We start from the raw sequence: 16,422 nt of genomic DNA on the forward strand, positions 1-16,422 counted from the left end.
TGGAGGTTCAGTGTGCCTGCTGTGTGTTCTCCTGCTGTTTCCTTTCTTAATTCACCGTTTAAAAAAACTGCAGTATCACACCACAGGCAGGACAAGTGTCTGATTTTGTGTGTGTGTGTGCGGGCGGGCGGGCGTGTGTGTGTGTGTGGTGCTTCACAAAACCCGCAGTCAGTTTCAACTTCATCACCGTTCATTGAAACATTAGCAGAGTTTTTTGCTTTCAAGTCTCCTCCCAAATTAATTTATTTCAGTGGGGGGGGGGTGTTTCGGCCCCGGGACGACGGGAGGTCCTTAAGCTCGAGCCCTGCTTTCAGCTTTGAAGTGCATTTGTGCGTGCACTGCAGGGACAAATGATGAACTCATTCACACAGTAGCAATTAAGCACTTTGCCATTCAGTAGTGGCATTTTGTCTGTACACCAGCAATACTGCTCATGTTTTTCTTCTTCTTGCGTGCGCCTGCTTTGGTGACTCACCTCTAAATGTTGCTGTCCTTAAAAAGGAGGTGAGGTGCCGCATGAGGTTCGTCGATAATGATCGGGTATCAAGGATTTCTGCACCGGCTGCTAATTCAGAACAGGGAAGAAATGGTGATCTGTGTAGGAGAAACAAGTCCTGTTCAAAAGCTTAAACAAACCTGTTGGAGCATAATGTGTAGGTCAGCCTGACTAGGATCTTTTTCGTAGGGATGCACGATGAGGATCAGATCTTCTTTCAAGTTGTGTGTACACTTGTGTCAGCTGTGTCAATTTCTGTTTCAGATATTCAACTGAGAAACTATTTCTAGATAAAGTCATGAAATGGGGGATTCTATTTTGGGACAATCCAGTGAAAATTCATCACACTGATACAATAATTCTGTAAATCTAATATTGCCATAAAGCGGTCTGACTTAATGATCTGCAGCATTGTGTACAGTGGCCTCCAAAGGGAGAGCTACAGTACCTCGGGATCCATCATCCCACTGCTTCATCATCATTTTACAGTGTTCTTGGGAGCAAGCATTTATCAAACTATAATGTACAGCAAATGAAAGGAAACCGTGACGCACAAACATGCTCCTGCAGATCATTCACTGCTCAGTCACTCAGCATTCATCTGATGCATAGCTCTGTGGTATTCAAAGACCCTTTCTCTGCAGAACCTGTACTTGCATCTTCATAACAAAACAACATAGTGGACAAAAATGTGAGGACACTTTCTCCATGTCATTCCTTCAATATGTGTCTCCTCTTTGCGTTTCAGGTGAGATGGTGACGAAGCAGCCCCTGATCCGGAGTATGAGAACGGTGAAACGAGAGACGCTGAAACTGATCTCAGGCTGGGTCAGCCGCTCAAACGACCCACAGATGGTGAGAGAACACTCAGAGGCATCACTGCAGGGGGAGGAAATATCTCTAAAGTTGTCTTAAGAAACCACAGCTTTATTTTTGGAGTGATGAAAATTCCACTCAAAAAAATAAATTGGTATAAAACAATATGCTTTGATTAAAGAAAAAGTGACGTGGTCTTGAGCAAATAGCAGCGATGTATTTTTACTTGCGTCCTCAGAAGATTCTGTTCTGTGACAATCAATGAAACGGTTACCGTAGAGAAGAAGTAGATCTTATCCAGTTGGTATTTTTAGATCCAACAAAAATATTTCATTTTATTGTGGCAGACCTGGATGTCTGTGCCCACAGCTGTGTTTGTATCTGCACAACAAGTAGAATTCATCATGTCAGACTTTATGGACTTTTGTGATGCACCTGTTAAAACTGAGCCTTTTAAAAAATCTTAGGGCGTTTTCGCACTTGTTTATGTTTCGAACCCCGGAGCATTTTCCCCCTTGGTGCAGTTTGTTTGGGCAGGTGTGAACACAGCAAACACAGTGGGGTGCTCTCAGCTAGCCCGAGAACTGCATGGTGATGTTTCTCACAGAAATATATCGCAGCAAGTCAGTAAGGTTGCCTCAAAAGCTGGTTTGACAAAGGAGATATGAGAGACGGCCATCTTAAACATAGTCAGAAATATTCCCTAGTCCAGAACACATGACCTTCTTCCTGTATTTACTTTTTGACTTCTGACCAATAAGTGATCATTGTCACATGGTTTGTAGTGATGCGTTTTGGTTCACTGTGATTTTTCTCTGTGAAAAGAAACCAAACCAAGGGAGAAAAAACATTCCAAGTTTCCAAATTCCTCAACTGTTTCCGACCAGAGCAAACAAACCACAGGTGTAAAGAACACCCTTACTTAAATGTCTTTCCAGCACCTGTCTTCATACATGGGTGCTTCTGTTCTTTCTTCCTCCGTGGTCAGTGTTGTGATCCCCGCTGATTCCTCCTGTTGTTTTCCAGGTTGGGGAGAACTTTGTTCCACCGCTGCTGGACGCCGTCCTCATCGACTATCAACGCAATGTCCCCGCTGCCCGTGAGCCAGAGGTCCTCAGCACCATGGCAACCATCGTCAACAAGCTCGGGGGCCACATCACCAGCGAGATCCCCCAGATCTTTGATGCCGTCTTCGAGTGCACACTAAACATGATCAACAAGGTAAGGCACAAAGATCAACCGGACACTTTCTCACTTCCTCCCCGATTCTCAGCGGGCTGATTTTTCATCGTTCGTTTGATTTTTTTCCGTCATCTTTGTATTTTTGTTTCTGATCATTTGCTTGAGTGAAAATCTAAACGCATCCAGTGCATTAGGTGACTATGCACCTTAATTATCAAGAAAACAAACATTTGAATTAGCAGGCTTCATTTGCACCCAGCTAAGCAATCTATATAATGTGGCCTTCACTGCAGTCTGTTAATAGTGGCATTTTCTTTACAGACGCTCAAATGCCCCTTAATTTGAATGTGAGCTGCCCCTAAAGGCCCTTTGACCGGGCTTCTATTTTTTTCTCCCCTGAAAAAAGCCTGGTTGCTGATTGGATATTACTCTAAGTGGGATGTGACGTAGGTAGTACTCAAAGCCACAACAACTCGCACCATTTTTAAAAGCTGGCGAAGTAGAGAGCAGACACTTTTATCCTTTGTCGTAGCGCTATTTGTTCATTTTTTTTACTACCGGAGTGCAGAAAATGAAAACCCATTCACCGCCTGGGTCTCATTAATCCCTCCGGGGTCCTTTTTCATAATGGAGACACGATGAGTGAGAGGGCATTTCCTGAAACTTTCCCAGCGGCCACATTTTACCGAAATGCAAACGCACCTAATCAGAGCACTGCACTGGGCTGATTATGTTTGTGCACTCTGACATGTCATGCCATTATCAGTAGAAACCCAAGGTCAAGTATATTTTAGATGATCGAAAATGAGCGGGTTGACAAGGGCAACACAACAGAACACAGGGCAGGGTCTTTCAACAGGAACAGTAATCATTTTAGGGGCATATGTAGCCTGTAAATATATATTCCATTTTCCCATCATTTTACATATAGTTCATCCTTGTATATCATAGTCTCAAAAGAAAGGTATCTGTGATAGGGCCAAAAAAATCAGGCCCGACGCTACATGAACCCACATAGTTGAGGGAGGACGGCGGTCTCACACAGCAGTACACGGCTCATACGTTACTCATAACAGTACACTGGCGAGAACCCAACCTGATTCAAGGTAGAGGGAATTTCTTAGATTGATTGATTGAAATGTTTATTTCAAATATTTAAATAATGGAAAAAAAAGTATAATGATCTTACCATTGCAGACAGACACAAAACGCATACTAAAATAATTTCAGCAAAAAACACATGGACGTCAATTCATTTCATCTACATATTTGAAAAGGAGTGGGAAGAAGTCATTCTGAAAATCGTTTGCAGAAAACAGTATGTTAGAGTTGAAAAGAATGTCTCAGGGCTGAATTAATGTAATAGTGGACCCTGGGGCAGACACCTGCTTTGCCTGGATTCCAGCCTTGAACTTGTTTTGTGCATCAAAAATAAGTATAAAATTATGCCTGATACAGTCAGACTTGAATGAAGTGGAAAGCCAGATCTGACTCAGAAAAGAAACGTATCCACTAATTGATTTCAGTATAAACCTCACCCCTAAGTGCAAGTGCAGACTTGTTAACATTGGGTAAACCAGATCGGACAAACAACAACCGCTACTGCTGTAGAATAGTATTTAACCAACTCCTTGTGTCGTGTTTTCCTGCCAGAACTTTGAGGAGTTCCCGGAGCACAGGACCCACTTCTTCTACTTACTCCAAGCAGTAAACTCTCACTGTTTCCCTGCATTCCTCGCCATCCCCCCCGCCCAGTTCAAACTGGTGCTGGACTCCATCATCTGGGCCTTCAAACACACCATGAGGAACGTGGCCGATACTGGTAAGGCTGCTGACACACACACACACACACACACACACACAAACACACACACACACACACACACACACACACACACACACACACACACACACACACACACACACACACTTTAGTACTTTTATTAAAGAGTAACTAAACCCCATAACGATTTCTCTCAGCTGAAACCCAATGCAAACGTGTATTTAAAAGTGTTGTTGATTGATTCAAGTCCAAATCTTAACATTTTAATCCAAAGTATTTGAACTTTGCATTTTGTGTTGTGTAAATATGCGTAGTGACTGCCCTCTACTGGTTGAAATACAGCCATTGGAATTGAATTTTGCTATTGGCTGATCTGGTGGCAGGTGATGTGTGTATAGTGGCAGCTTTCATCATCACCACCTGCAGCTCTGCAGACCTTGGGAGGGTCACACAGGGGTGACTGGGTGTGTCTTAACGTAGATATGTTTTTTAAGGTTCTTTTGGATTTCCAGGGTAGAGGCACCAGAAATCTGAGTTTAGTTACTATTGAACGTTCATATTGACATGACCAAAATCTCATATCACGATAATGGTCATTTCATATCCCCATAACCATATATATCACGATATAGCACATTTTCTGTAAAAAAAGAAATATATATATACAGTTGAGATCAAAATGAGGGAACAGATTATTAATTCTTGATTTATTCTGAAATACTGTTATTTTTTATCATTCATAATTTGATAAAATATCATCTGTGGCTATACCACCGCTGTACCAACATGTTTTTTTAATAACCAAGGCACTTTAACAAAAACCTTTATTTTGTGGACAAAATTAAAGAACACTCTCAGATTGATTGAATTTTTGATCAAGTGTTTCTGAATATGTGGCCAAAGCCTGGGACAGGAAGAGGAAACTGACGTATGAGAGAAAAACATGACCAAACTCCTGTGTTAATGCTCATGTATCTTGTTGTTTTGTTATTTATGGGGCCATGTCTGTGAATCTACACATATCCTATTCTACTTTATTTTAATTTATCTGTTAATTTCATTTTTATCTTTTATTTTTTTTATATTTAAATGCTTAGTTTTTGGTTGTTGTGGATGTATGCTCTGGCACTTGTAAATATCTAGGTGTCTGTATACTCCTCTATGGGACACGCACATAAAAATTTCATTCTCCGATCAAAGTGAACACTGCGTAGGAAGCTGACGTTTCTGTTTGTGTTCATCCAGGTCTGCAGATTCTGTACACACTGCTGCAGAATGTGGCCCAGGAGGAAGCAGCCGCTCAGAGCTTCTACCAGACGTATTTCTGTGACATCCTACAACACATCTTCTCAGTGGTCACCGACACATCACACACCGCGGGTGAGTTTACACACATGTGGGAGACCTGAACACTCAGGGATGAACATCTTTTCTACATGAATAATGTATGTTTCGTCGGTAAAAGGGTGTGTGTTCATGGTTGTCCCGCAGGCCTGACGATGCATGCATCCATCCTGGCCTACATGTTCAACCTGGTGGAGGAGGGGAAGATCACTACAGTGCTTAACCCTTCCAGTCCCACCAACAACCAGGGCTTCATCCAGGAGTACGTGGCCAACCTGCTCAAGACCGCCTTCCCTCACCTACAAGAGTGAGTGTCCACGCACATGAACTCGCACACAATCTGTGCTGTGGTAAAATACACAGTTGTTAACATCCCTGTGGCTGTGTGTGTGTGTGTGTGTGTTAGTGCTCAGGTGAAGGTGTTTGTGACCGGGCTGTTCAGCTTAAACCAGGATATTCCTGCCTTCAAGGAGCACCTTAGGGACTTCCTCGTCCAGATAAAGGTGAGGTCCTGTTCAGTGCTTCGGACAGCGTTAGCCTCTGTGGGCATCATGAGATTTTATTTGTGCAGAATAAATGCAGCCTCACAACTCCTCTGTCAATACAAACACAAAAAAACGAATGCTTCTACTAATGTTGTGTTGATTGAATGTATATATTTGAACTGTCTATCCGTGTGTATTTGTTTGCTGATGTGCTGAGCTAAAGTGAACAAGGCCCTGCATACCTCTGGCTCTGCTGCGTGTTGTTGAGCTGCGCAGGCATTGTCCCCTCTCACAGAGGTTATCGGGGACTACATAGTGAGCTGCTTAGCTGTTGTTTCCAGAAATACCGTTTTTCCTGCATGGTCAGGTCATTGGGCTAAGTATATGGAAGGTTTGTGGCTGCTGTGCCAGCTCACTGTTGGAATAAAACGGTGTGTGATAGTGACAGTAACGCATTCAGTGTTTTGTGGCCCACTGACTGGTCCAGTTCTCAGCTGTCAGGCTCATGGATCTTCAGTGGATTTTCCAGACTATAATTTGAAATCTGCAAGATGAAACTGAGTTTTTGAGATGTAGCCAGAATCTGGGCTAACATGATTGATTTGTTAATGGATTATGAGATCAAGAAAACAAATGATTGTCAACAATTGTGATAATCAGTTTAAACTTAAAGTCGTTTGTTGAGTGAAAGTCCTGGTGTTTTTTTCCCCTCTGGTTCAAATCATTGTAAATTAAATTTGGACGGCTTTTAATTCATAAATGCATATTAGTCTAGAAACTCTCATTTCGATTTCACAGGAAAGATTAAAAAGCCTCTGGACACAATTAGATAAACCTACAACCAATGAGAGAATTGAAACATCGTAGTGCTAAATGACATGTGCAAGTTGAGGCGATGCTTGGTCTCTTTTTGAAGCAGGGAGAAAATGCCAGTTAGTTTTAGTCCTTACATTCGAGCATGATGCTCCTCTGTCAGTCATAGTAGGGGCTGTACGGTATGGTCTAGAATTTATATCACGGTGTAATTTGAAGTTACCATTCACTGTAGAAGGTAACAATATTATATCATCGTATATTTATCTAAAGTACAAGTTTGAGGCTCTTGTCTTTTTTCTTGACTATTTTCTTTTCATGCTACTTTTTACTTCTACTCCACTACAATTCAGTGGGAAAAATATTCTACTTTTTACTCCACTACATGTCTCTGATCATTAACGTCGCTAGTTACTTTACCAATTGAGATTTTTTCGTCTTACTGATATATACTTATTGCAGAGTAAACACACAGGTTCACACAGTTATAAACAAACACTGTGTCAACCTTTTGTTTTTTTCAAAGTAGAGAGACATTGTTGAGGGGGTTTAACCAGACATAATTACAAGAACAACAACAGGCTGAGTGGAGTGATGAAGAGCGTAGCGTTGCGCCCGAACGCCTACAGGAAGCGCGTTGAGTTAGTCTCCCAGCAGTTGGGCTGAGATGCAAGAGAGGACAGCAGTCAACATCGGCCACTACGGCCATGAATTCCTTTTTCACACAGGCTTCTACTCAAAGGGCCAGTAATTATTCCCCAGATCCTTTTTTGTTTTGCCTGCGCACATTGTGTGAGTCAAAATCCATACCATAGCCAAATTCACTCCGTCTGTACTATTTGTACTGTACACCCCTAAGTCATAGTATGAAACCCGCCCTTCGCGAGAGAAACAGCTGTGATTGGTCCATTGAGGGCTGGAAATCTGTAAAAAAAAAAAAAAAACATGGAACCATGAGCCCAGCAGATTCAGCTGGTGCCCAGGCTAGTCACCTTGGCTTCTGGGAGGTTTACTGTTCTCACATTTGTTAGACTGAAAGAGACTCAGTGAAGTGATAATGAAAATGATCATTAGGTGCAGTCCATTCACAGTCCTGCAGTGGGCTGGGTGGATATAGAAAATGGATTTGACGGAGGTGCGATGTTGCTTTTAAAGAACTAACCGTGCTTCCTGGTTTCCTGTTGCCGTTCCAGGAGTTTGCAGGCGAGGACACCTCAGACCTGTTCCTGGAGGAGAGGGAGGCGTCACTTCGTCAGGCCCAGGAAGAGAAACACAAGATCCAGATGTCAGTCCCGGGCATCCTCAACCCTCACGAAATCCCCGAGGAGATGTGTGACTGAGCACCAGCTCCACCAAACTGTACAGTACTCCAAACAACAAACAAACAAACAAACAAACAAACCCTAACCACAACAAACACAAACCCAAGAAAGGCACTTGAGTGTGGAGGCCGCTCATCCTCCTGCAGAGCGGACCATCCCATTGGATGTTTGTTGACCAAAACAATGCCAACAACATGTAAATGATTACCGCGTCACCCTGTGGCCCTTTTTACATAATCTGCATTTTCTATGGAGACTTTTTGTGTAATATCTTTCCAGAATTGTTAATCTAAGCTTATGTTTTGTCAGTCTCTGACCCACCCCAAGACCTGCATGATGCAGTTGTAATGATTAGACAACTTAACCATCTTGTTTTTGTTCTGTTCCCTCCACCTCCCACGTTCTCTCTCTCCCCATATATTTGTTTATATATAAATATATTATATATATACAGTCTGAGCAGGGTTTTTATGAAAAACGGCATACGTGTCAAGTCGGCATAGAGGCTTCTAGACCTGTGGTGTGACAGACAGGAAGTGGTCTTAGTGGCTCATGCACCGCTTGTATGGTGCCCCACAGCATGGTGGGAGAATGTGAATCTAGCGGATAATGAATGAAGGCTGAGAGATGCTGCTTCATGTATCAGCGTCTGTTGCTCATCAGTTATGCTTCACCTAAAAAAGTGTATGGCTGCTGCCGGCAGGATGTTTTTTAGGGAAAGCAAAACCGAATATGTGCATATCATCCCAATTGTATAGCATCTTTAATACCATGGGAACATATTTTTTTTCCTTTTATTCAGTTGTTTCTTTTTGTCGTGGGTGTGTGCGCGTGTGTGCTGTCGCCTCGTCGACATCAGCGTTTTGTTTTCCTCTAAGAGGATTGTTGCTCATTTGTGAGCCTTCATTAATGGGACGTTTTAAGGAAGTGGAGGAGGTATTTATGGGTTCTTAGTTGGTTGCATCTTTATAACAACTCCTGTTTAACTCAGATGGCTTTTGAGATTTTGAATTGTACTAATTTAGATTGTTTACCATTCAGTAGTGCTCCAAGACACTACATTTAGAGCAAAATGAGATATAAAACTGGGTTTACATTTAATTTTGTATTTTTGCATTTTTCAGTTGTACCTGTTTGAGTTCTGTCCAGATAAACAAAAGGCTTTTTGTCCAGAGAGCAAACGAATTGCCAATGAGTTTAATTAGGAAAAGAATGTATAAATCCAAATAAGTACCCAATCTCTAATGGCAAATTTCCCTTCTCAAGGTGTTACATTTGTTGTGAACTTTTTGAACTGATTAAAGTTGAGAATTTTATAACCCTGCCTTTGTTCAAATTTCTTCATTCCACAATAGGAACTAAAAATGTTAAAAGTCTCATATCACGCTCATTTATCAGGCTCATACTTGTATTTTGGGTTTCTACTAGAGCATGTTTACATGCTTTGATGTTCCAAAAAGGGTTTCTCATCCTGTCCGTCTGAACATACCTGTATTCCCCCTCTGTTTTAGCGCCTGTCTCTTTAAGGGCCCCTCCTGAAAAAGCCCAGTCTGCTCATTTTTCACATATTTTTCAGATGGACAAATCAGGAGAAAACATTTTTTTTCGTCTTTGAAACCTGTTCCTGTCTCAGCAACACACTCAAGTAAGATGTTACAACACATGAGCTAACGTTAACTAATGTTTGCGAATGTCTCAGTATGGGACAGTTTAAAGCCCCACCCTCAAAAAGATGTGCTTACTGTTACTTCACTTGGATGTTTTAGCTTCACTATGAATAGGAGAGAAGGAGTAAATGCCATTTACTACTAAATGGAGATTTTTTTAAGCGGGTCACTGAACTTAAAGTGCTGAGGTTGGACTCGTTATTTACTCCTCTGTTAAATGAAAGTCAAAACGTTTGCACCCCCATGAAGTGATAACATGGATTTAGTTGGCAGGGGGACTTGAAAATGTGCCATTGTTGTCCTGAGATATGGTAAAATAACAATCCACTTTATATATTAACCGTTTATCAACACTGAGCTCAGTAAAATCACTAGTTAGGAGTTGATGAAAGCCCAAACATGTCCAGTAAATTCCTGCTCACATGAACCGAAACCCACGCGACACATGTATGTAGCACATGAATCTGAAAAGGAAGGGAAGATGATGATGATAATGGATGTCATCTGTCGAACACTCGGTATTCCTGTGGCATCAGGCCATTTCCGCTCAGACATCTTTGGCCACGGTTGGTGCTGTGTAAACGGACACTGCCACTAATCCCTGTTAACATGCTGGTATCACATTAAAGGTTATGATGACGCCCTGCCACTGAAAGTTGAAACACTCATCTGATGCGACATGTCAGCTCTGATGCAACCAGAGAGGAAGCTGCTAGATTCTCATTATGAGACAAGAACTCTGCATTAAATGTACAGTATAACACAGCCGTGGCTTTACACACAAAACAAACTACTCACAAGTGTCTCTAAAATAAGTTGAGATTGCCAAAAGTATATGTTCTAAACACTTCTTGTTTAACTGTTAACAGTACAGTGACTTTGTTTTTGATTCAGAACTTAACATATCCTTTTAAATCACCTAATAACGACGTTGATTATTGACATCCAATATTCAATGTTTGTGAGCATAGTCTTTGGAGAAAATCACTGCTACCAAGTGCTTCCCATGCACTTGTGCTTCAATGAGATCCCTACTAGTGCTGACTCCTGTGGAACCAAGTAAGCGCTCGCCCTTGTGTCGCTTTCTCCACACTCTCAGAGTTTGAAAACCCCTGGTTTATGTGATTTACTGGTCTCATCTCTCCAAAGGACGTCCTCTCAGAAGGTTTTTTGTTAAAGGTGTGTTTTGAGGAACTCCAACCGGGCTTCCTTGAGTCTCTCTCAGCAGAGGCGTCCTTCTGGTACATGCAGCGACACCACAGCAGAATCAGTACTTCGTTCTTCTGGTTGAATGAGTGATAATTGGTTTGCAGGTACCTTCTACTTTGCAAATCACCTGCTTGAACACAAATCATATCTTGCAACTTCTAAAAAGTCAAAACAATAATAGTTTTTGGAATTCTGAGGACTAAGATAGGATTCAGTATTTTGTTCCTCTGCAAACACAGAGTGATACATATGTGGACACCAAAATATGCTTTTCATTTTACAATTTACTGGGGAAAAAATGTGTTATTTGAAATCAAGCAAGGGTGCCAATATTTCCTTCCATAACTGTATATGTAGTACTTTACTGTTCTTCATTTGAAGTGGAGAGTGTCCACTTGTTATGGCTGCAGGTCCCAACAGCGCTGTAAAGAAGGCTTTTGCTCATAATTAGTGAGTGGAGTCAGCATCTCTTTCTCCTGTTAATTACTAGTTCATATATTTGCTTTGATGCTTTCATATCTGACCATCTCTCCGGGACCATAATTCAGTCCGGCTGTAACTGGACCAACCCCCCCACCCCCTCACTCCCTCCCTGACCCAGATCCAGAGATCCTCAGCCATTCTCGGTATCTGCTGTCGAGGAGAAGAGGGAACAGCTGGGATCGTGTTGCCCCCCCCCCTCCCAAAAAAAAAGCCCGCTCTACACCTCCTTATGCCCTGCTGTGTGTCTACGCTGTGGGCAGGCAGGGTTATTAATACCCCTGTGAGAAGCTAGAAAGGAAGTGCCAGGTTAGCACACCCACTGGCCACTGCCTCTGAAACAGAGAGGGTGGTTGACCATCTACCCAGTAGCACATACCAGCCCTCTGCCCAGGACTTTCACAGTTTCTACTAAATAAACAAGCTTCTTTGAGTCTTTCGGGCAAGAAAAAGTCACGCTAAGGTCTAAAAACTGAAGGTATAATCAGTGTTTTACCCTCATTAAATTCTTCGATATCACCTGGCAGTAAGTTGGAGCAGGAGTGACAGGTAGTCGTCAATCTGGGGCAAAGTTGACTGTTGAGAGCCCAGTTACTCCCCCAAGGTGATATGCTGCCACCCAGTGGACAGAAACCAGAAAAAAGCTTCAATACTGATGTGACTGGAGTCCAGTGTCATTCATGTTTTATTGGTCCCAGTGTTGAACATTGCAGTCACATTCCAATACAGATAGGAACGACTAGACCTACACCTCTACCAGAACTGGGGGGGACATGTGTAAACAACTTCTGTCACAGAAGACAGTGAATGCTGATACAGAGTAAATTAAATGTACTGATGTACTGTGACTGGCAGAAACAAGCTGATCTGTTGAAGCAGCAAACTTTTGAATCCCTATCTGGCCTTAAAGTGAAATTTCAGCGCAAAATCATCACACGGTCTTTTTCGGCACTTTCATACATAAAATAAGCCACTGAGACCGTTTTTTATTGTGTAATAATTATCAACAGAGAAATCTGGGAGAGATGATAACAGTCGGCTAGAACTGATTAGCTCGGGGCAGTACGGTGGAGGCATTCAAACGTCTTTTTTAACCACTAATACTGCTCAAAATAACAGCGAACCTCTGCAGTAGCATGTGAAGAGTCCTTACACAGAAAACAAAGCACCAATGGGCTCCTTACTTTTGGACTGACTTTGGAAATCCACTTGAATGGACTTTACTATGAGAGTAGCTGGTACAGGGGCCAGTAGGTAAATCTTTGAAACACTCTTTTAATAAACTACGGGTTCAATAACTACGTTGTTGGTGCTTTGTTTTGTGTGTGGGGACTCTTCTCATGCTGCTGCAGAGGTTTGCTGTTATTTTGATCAGTATTAGTGGTCAAAAAAGTCGTTTTACTGCCTTCACCGTGCTGCCCCAAGCTAATTAGTGTTAGCCACGTCCAGCTGTAAGCGTCTGTCTGTCTGACTCTCCCGGATTTCTCCATTAATAGTTCAAACACGAAAAAAAAAGTCTTTTTTTATAACTGTATTTGATGTATGTAAGTGCCGAAAAAGACAATTGTACTTTAAGCATCACTAATCTCTCTCTGAAACATTTATTTTAGTTGCACATGTGGAGTTAACAGATCTTCCCTTAAGAGGACAGAATTGAAATCCTCAACTTGTCTCGCTCCAAAACTAAATCCTACAGCATTTCCTTAAAGAGCTGAGCTGCATCCAGAGGTCTTGTTTTTCAAGGACTGACCACAGCTGCACAGGTAATTAGCTAGCTGAGTGACGGAGGGTGCAGTTGATGGTGATCGATACATAGTCACCTGAGATAAGCGCAGAGGGACGGGACGGGACTTTCAAGGGAGGGGTGGGGGTGAGGAGAGAGTCCACAGCTGGGTTATGAGTGGCGGCCGTGCCTGAGGGTGTGCCAGTGTGAATAAATTTGGTGTACTGGGCCCTCACAGAAGGGTCTCGCCTCTTCCTCCTTTGTTCTCTTGAGTCTTCCTGAGCTCTTTGTCAGTTTTCATACTCGTCTCTTACACGGCTCCGTCACCTTTTCCCCACTGACTCCTTTATGTGGTCCGGATCTGAGCGTAGCGTATTTTGGATCTACAGAGAAGGAAGTCGATTATTGGACAGGACATGGTGTGTGTGTGTGTGTGTGTGTGTGTGTGTGTGTGTGTGTGTGTGTGTGTGTGTGTGTGTCTGTGTGTGTGTGTGTGTGTGTGTGTGTGTGTGTGTGTGTGTGTGTGTGTGTGTGTGTGTGTGTGTGTGTGTGTGTGTGTGTGTGTGTGTGTGTGTGTGTGTGTGTGTGTGTGTGTGTGTGTGTGTGTGTGTGTGTGTGTGTGTGTGTGTGTGTGTGTGTGTGTGTGTCCACAAAGATTACCTGGGTGTCTTCTCTGAACTCTGTCTGGCTTGAGAAGCACTCTTAAATTGCGATTCCAGTCTGGAGTAGATTCCTCCTGTAGGCTGCAGCAACAGCAACCCCACACACACACACACACACAAATTGTCCAGAGCAAAAAAACAACCCGACGTCAGGCAGCTGCAAGAACTAGGACAGCAGAGCTGAGAGCTCCACCGATCATTCATTTCATCACATCTTGTGCATCCTGACACCAAATTATATTTGGCATGCATATGAACCAGAGACTGCAAACTTGAACAAACAGCGTGATAAGAACTACGTCAAATGACTGAAACCATCTTTAGGAAAACATTATTTACATATATATATTATATTTAAACTCTACTTGCCTCTTTAGTATCCTTCAGTTTGCTCTGCTCCTGCTCTCCAAACCTCGTATTAGTCAGGTAGCCGATGATCTCCACCATGCGCCGCTGGTCTGGTTCATAAAGACAAATAGAGATTAAAAACAAAGCGAGTAAAAGAGTAGGGTGTTGCATTCTTGATATATTAAAATACTAATAACATTCCGATGCATCTTTACCTTCTTCCCTCTGAGCGTCCTGATTGTACCGCATGGAGCGAGAACTGTCCCACTTACTTTTCTGGGCACTCACTCTACAGAACACACACCACGGGCACCAGTGTTAATTCAGTCAGACTGAAGAAAAACACACAGCTATTCTAGTGAGGCAAACCACCATCTTTAAGTGACTGAAAAGTCTGCTGAAACACTGCTGACATAATTGTATCGGCATTACGAGTGTGCGGCTTTCCTGTTCTTTTTTTACTGCATGGGATACATTTAAAAAGTGTCAGTTAGGATTTAAAGTCAAGATATTTAAAACATTTAAGTACTTCAATTTATTTAAGTTCTTATCACAGCAGAGCATCAAGACACATGTAAGAGAGAGGGAAACGTGTAAGCATGAGTATGAGGATATTCTAAATGACTTTGTGTTTGCAGGTTAACTCACGTGAAGGGTGTGTTGTCCCTGGATTGTGACTGAGGGAAAGAAAATCAGATTTAAAAAACAATGCAGGTTTTAAAGTTACAGTTTAAGTGTAAATAAGCACTACACCGTGTTATTCTGGTAGTATTCCAGGACCCTTTCACTAGCTCTGCTATCTATGCTTGCAAGGATACCATTACTGCCATAAATAAGTCAATGTTTTGGATCAGAACGCATCATTTAGTGTCCAATTTTTTTTTTTGCTTGGATAAACAAATTATAAACATGGGTAAAAAATTCCATATATGCTTCAAATGTTTTTAAAAGTCACTTTATTGTAAAGAGCAAGATTTGTTTATCTATATTTCCGACATTTCCATAATTTTAAGGCCCTAATTGGAATATTTTACCCTGCTACAGTACAACATTTACTACCTGAACAAGTCTTTTTGATGTTCCATTCTGCTCTATTTTACTCCACTGAGGAATTTGAGTTGAAAATGAAATATATGAATGAAGTCACTGACTCACTTTCTCTGCTTTGTCTTTGCGCTGGAAGTTTGGAGAGGACATTTGTTTTTTCAGAGGTCTGTGGGCCTTCTTGGCCTTCTTAGCAGCTGGAAACACAAACAAACAACAAAACATGACGATGAAGATGCCGACAGCATGGGACACCATCTGCTGGCCAAAGAGAGCAGCTGTTTCAGTTTCCATCCTTAAAAAGGGCTGAAAATAACAACAGTGAGGTGATAAAAATAGACGTGAGTGTGGAAAGAACAGTGGTGATGTGCTTTAAATAGAGGAACGTTTCATTGTGTGTCCTCAGTTTACTTTTATCATTCATCACGACAACAGGGATTTTACCGAAACACACGAGGTGGATCGTCACAGTCAATGAAGGCATTGTATGTTACATAATTAAAGGGCCCATATTATGCACATTTTCAGCTTCATACTTGTGTTTTGGGTTTCTACTGAAACGTGTTTTCATGATTTAAGGTTTAAAAAACACATTATGTTTCTCATCCTGTCTTTATGAACATACCTGTATCCCCCTCTGTTTTAGCGCCTGTCTCTTTAAGGGCCCCTCCTGAAAATACCCAGTCTGCTCATTTTCCACGTATTTTTTATTAATTTTTATTAATTAATTTTTTCTTTGAAACCTGTTTCCATCTCAGCAACACACTCTTGTAAGATGTTACAACACAGCTAAGCTAACGTTAACTAATGTTTGCGAATGTCTCAGTTAACCTTTAACATTTGTAACGCTAAATATTAGCCGTGTAAATATCTAATGTTTGCTAAAGGAAATATAAACACAACACTTTCAAATGAGGCCACGCCCACTTAGGAGTGCAGCCTGTCATGGGCTCTGCACCGTCATAGAGGCTGGGGAATAACTGTAACGGCACTGTAGCAGCACTTTCTACCTATGAATAATACAGTTCATTAAAATATAGTTTAGTTT

At 41.9% G+C, this 16,422-nt stretch overlaps 2 protein-coding genes across 4 annotated transcripts in view; one reads left to right on the forward strand and one right to left on the reverse strand.

Moving 5' to 3' along the window:
* xpo1b (exportin 1 b) overlaps positions 1–9,560 on the forward strand; it is a 31,207-nt gene extending 21,647 nt beyond the window's left edge. For all 3 annotated transcript variants that reach the window (XM_083922699.1, XM_083922701.1, XM_083922700.1), the window contains exons 19-25: positions 1,245–1,351; positions 2,339–2,533; positions 4,148–4,316; positions 5,523–5,657; positions 5,769–5,928; positions 6,028–6,124; positions 8,113–9,560. In XM_083922699.1, the coding sequence (XP_083778825.1) occupies positions 1,245–1,351; positions 2,339–2,533; positions 4,148–4,316; positions 5,523–5,657; positions 5,769–5,928; positions 6,028–6,124; positions 8,113–8,259 (1,010 nt within the window). In that variant the 3' untranslated portion in view covers positions 8,260–9,560. The remainder of the gene's footprint in view (positions 1–1,244; positions 1,352–2,338; positions 2,534–4,147; positions 4,317–5,522; positions 5,658–5,768; positions 5,929–6,027; positions 6,125–8,112) is intronic.
* A 3,508-nt stretch (positions 9,561–13,068) lies between these two features.
* Positions 13,069–16,422, reverse strand: part of sanbr (SANT and BTB domain regulator of CSR) — a gene marked incomplete at its 5' end in the record, with an annotated part of 11,408 nt that continues 8,054 nt past the window's right edge. The window contains 6 exons of the mRNA XM_083922702.1: positions 13,069–13,703; positions 13,981–14,063; positions 14,352–14,440; positions 14,546–14,619; positions 14,979–15,007; positions 15,486–15,571. Coding sequence (XP_083778828.1) covers positions 13,667–13,703; positions 13,981–14,063; positions 14,352–14,440; positions 14,546–14,619; positions 14,979–15,007; positions 15,486–15,571 — 398 coding nt within the window. The 3' untranslated portion in view covers positions 13,069–13,666. The remainder of the gene's footprint in view (positions 13,704–13,980; positions 14,064–14,351; positions 14,441–14,545; positions 14,620–14,978; positions 15,008–15,485; positions 15,572–16,422) is intronic.

This window comes from Echiichthys vipera, assembly GCF_963691815.1.
Source record: "Echiichthys vipera genome assembly, chromosome: 11".
NCBI lineage: Eukaryota > Metazoa > Chordata > Actinopteri > Perciformes > Trachinidae > Echiichthys > Echiichthys vipera.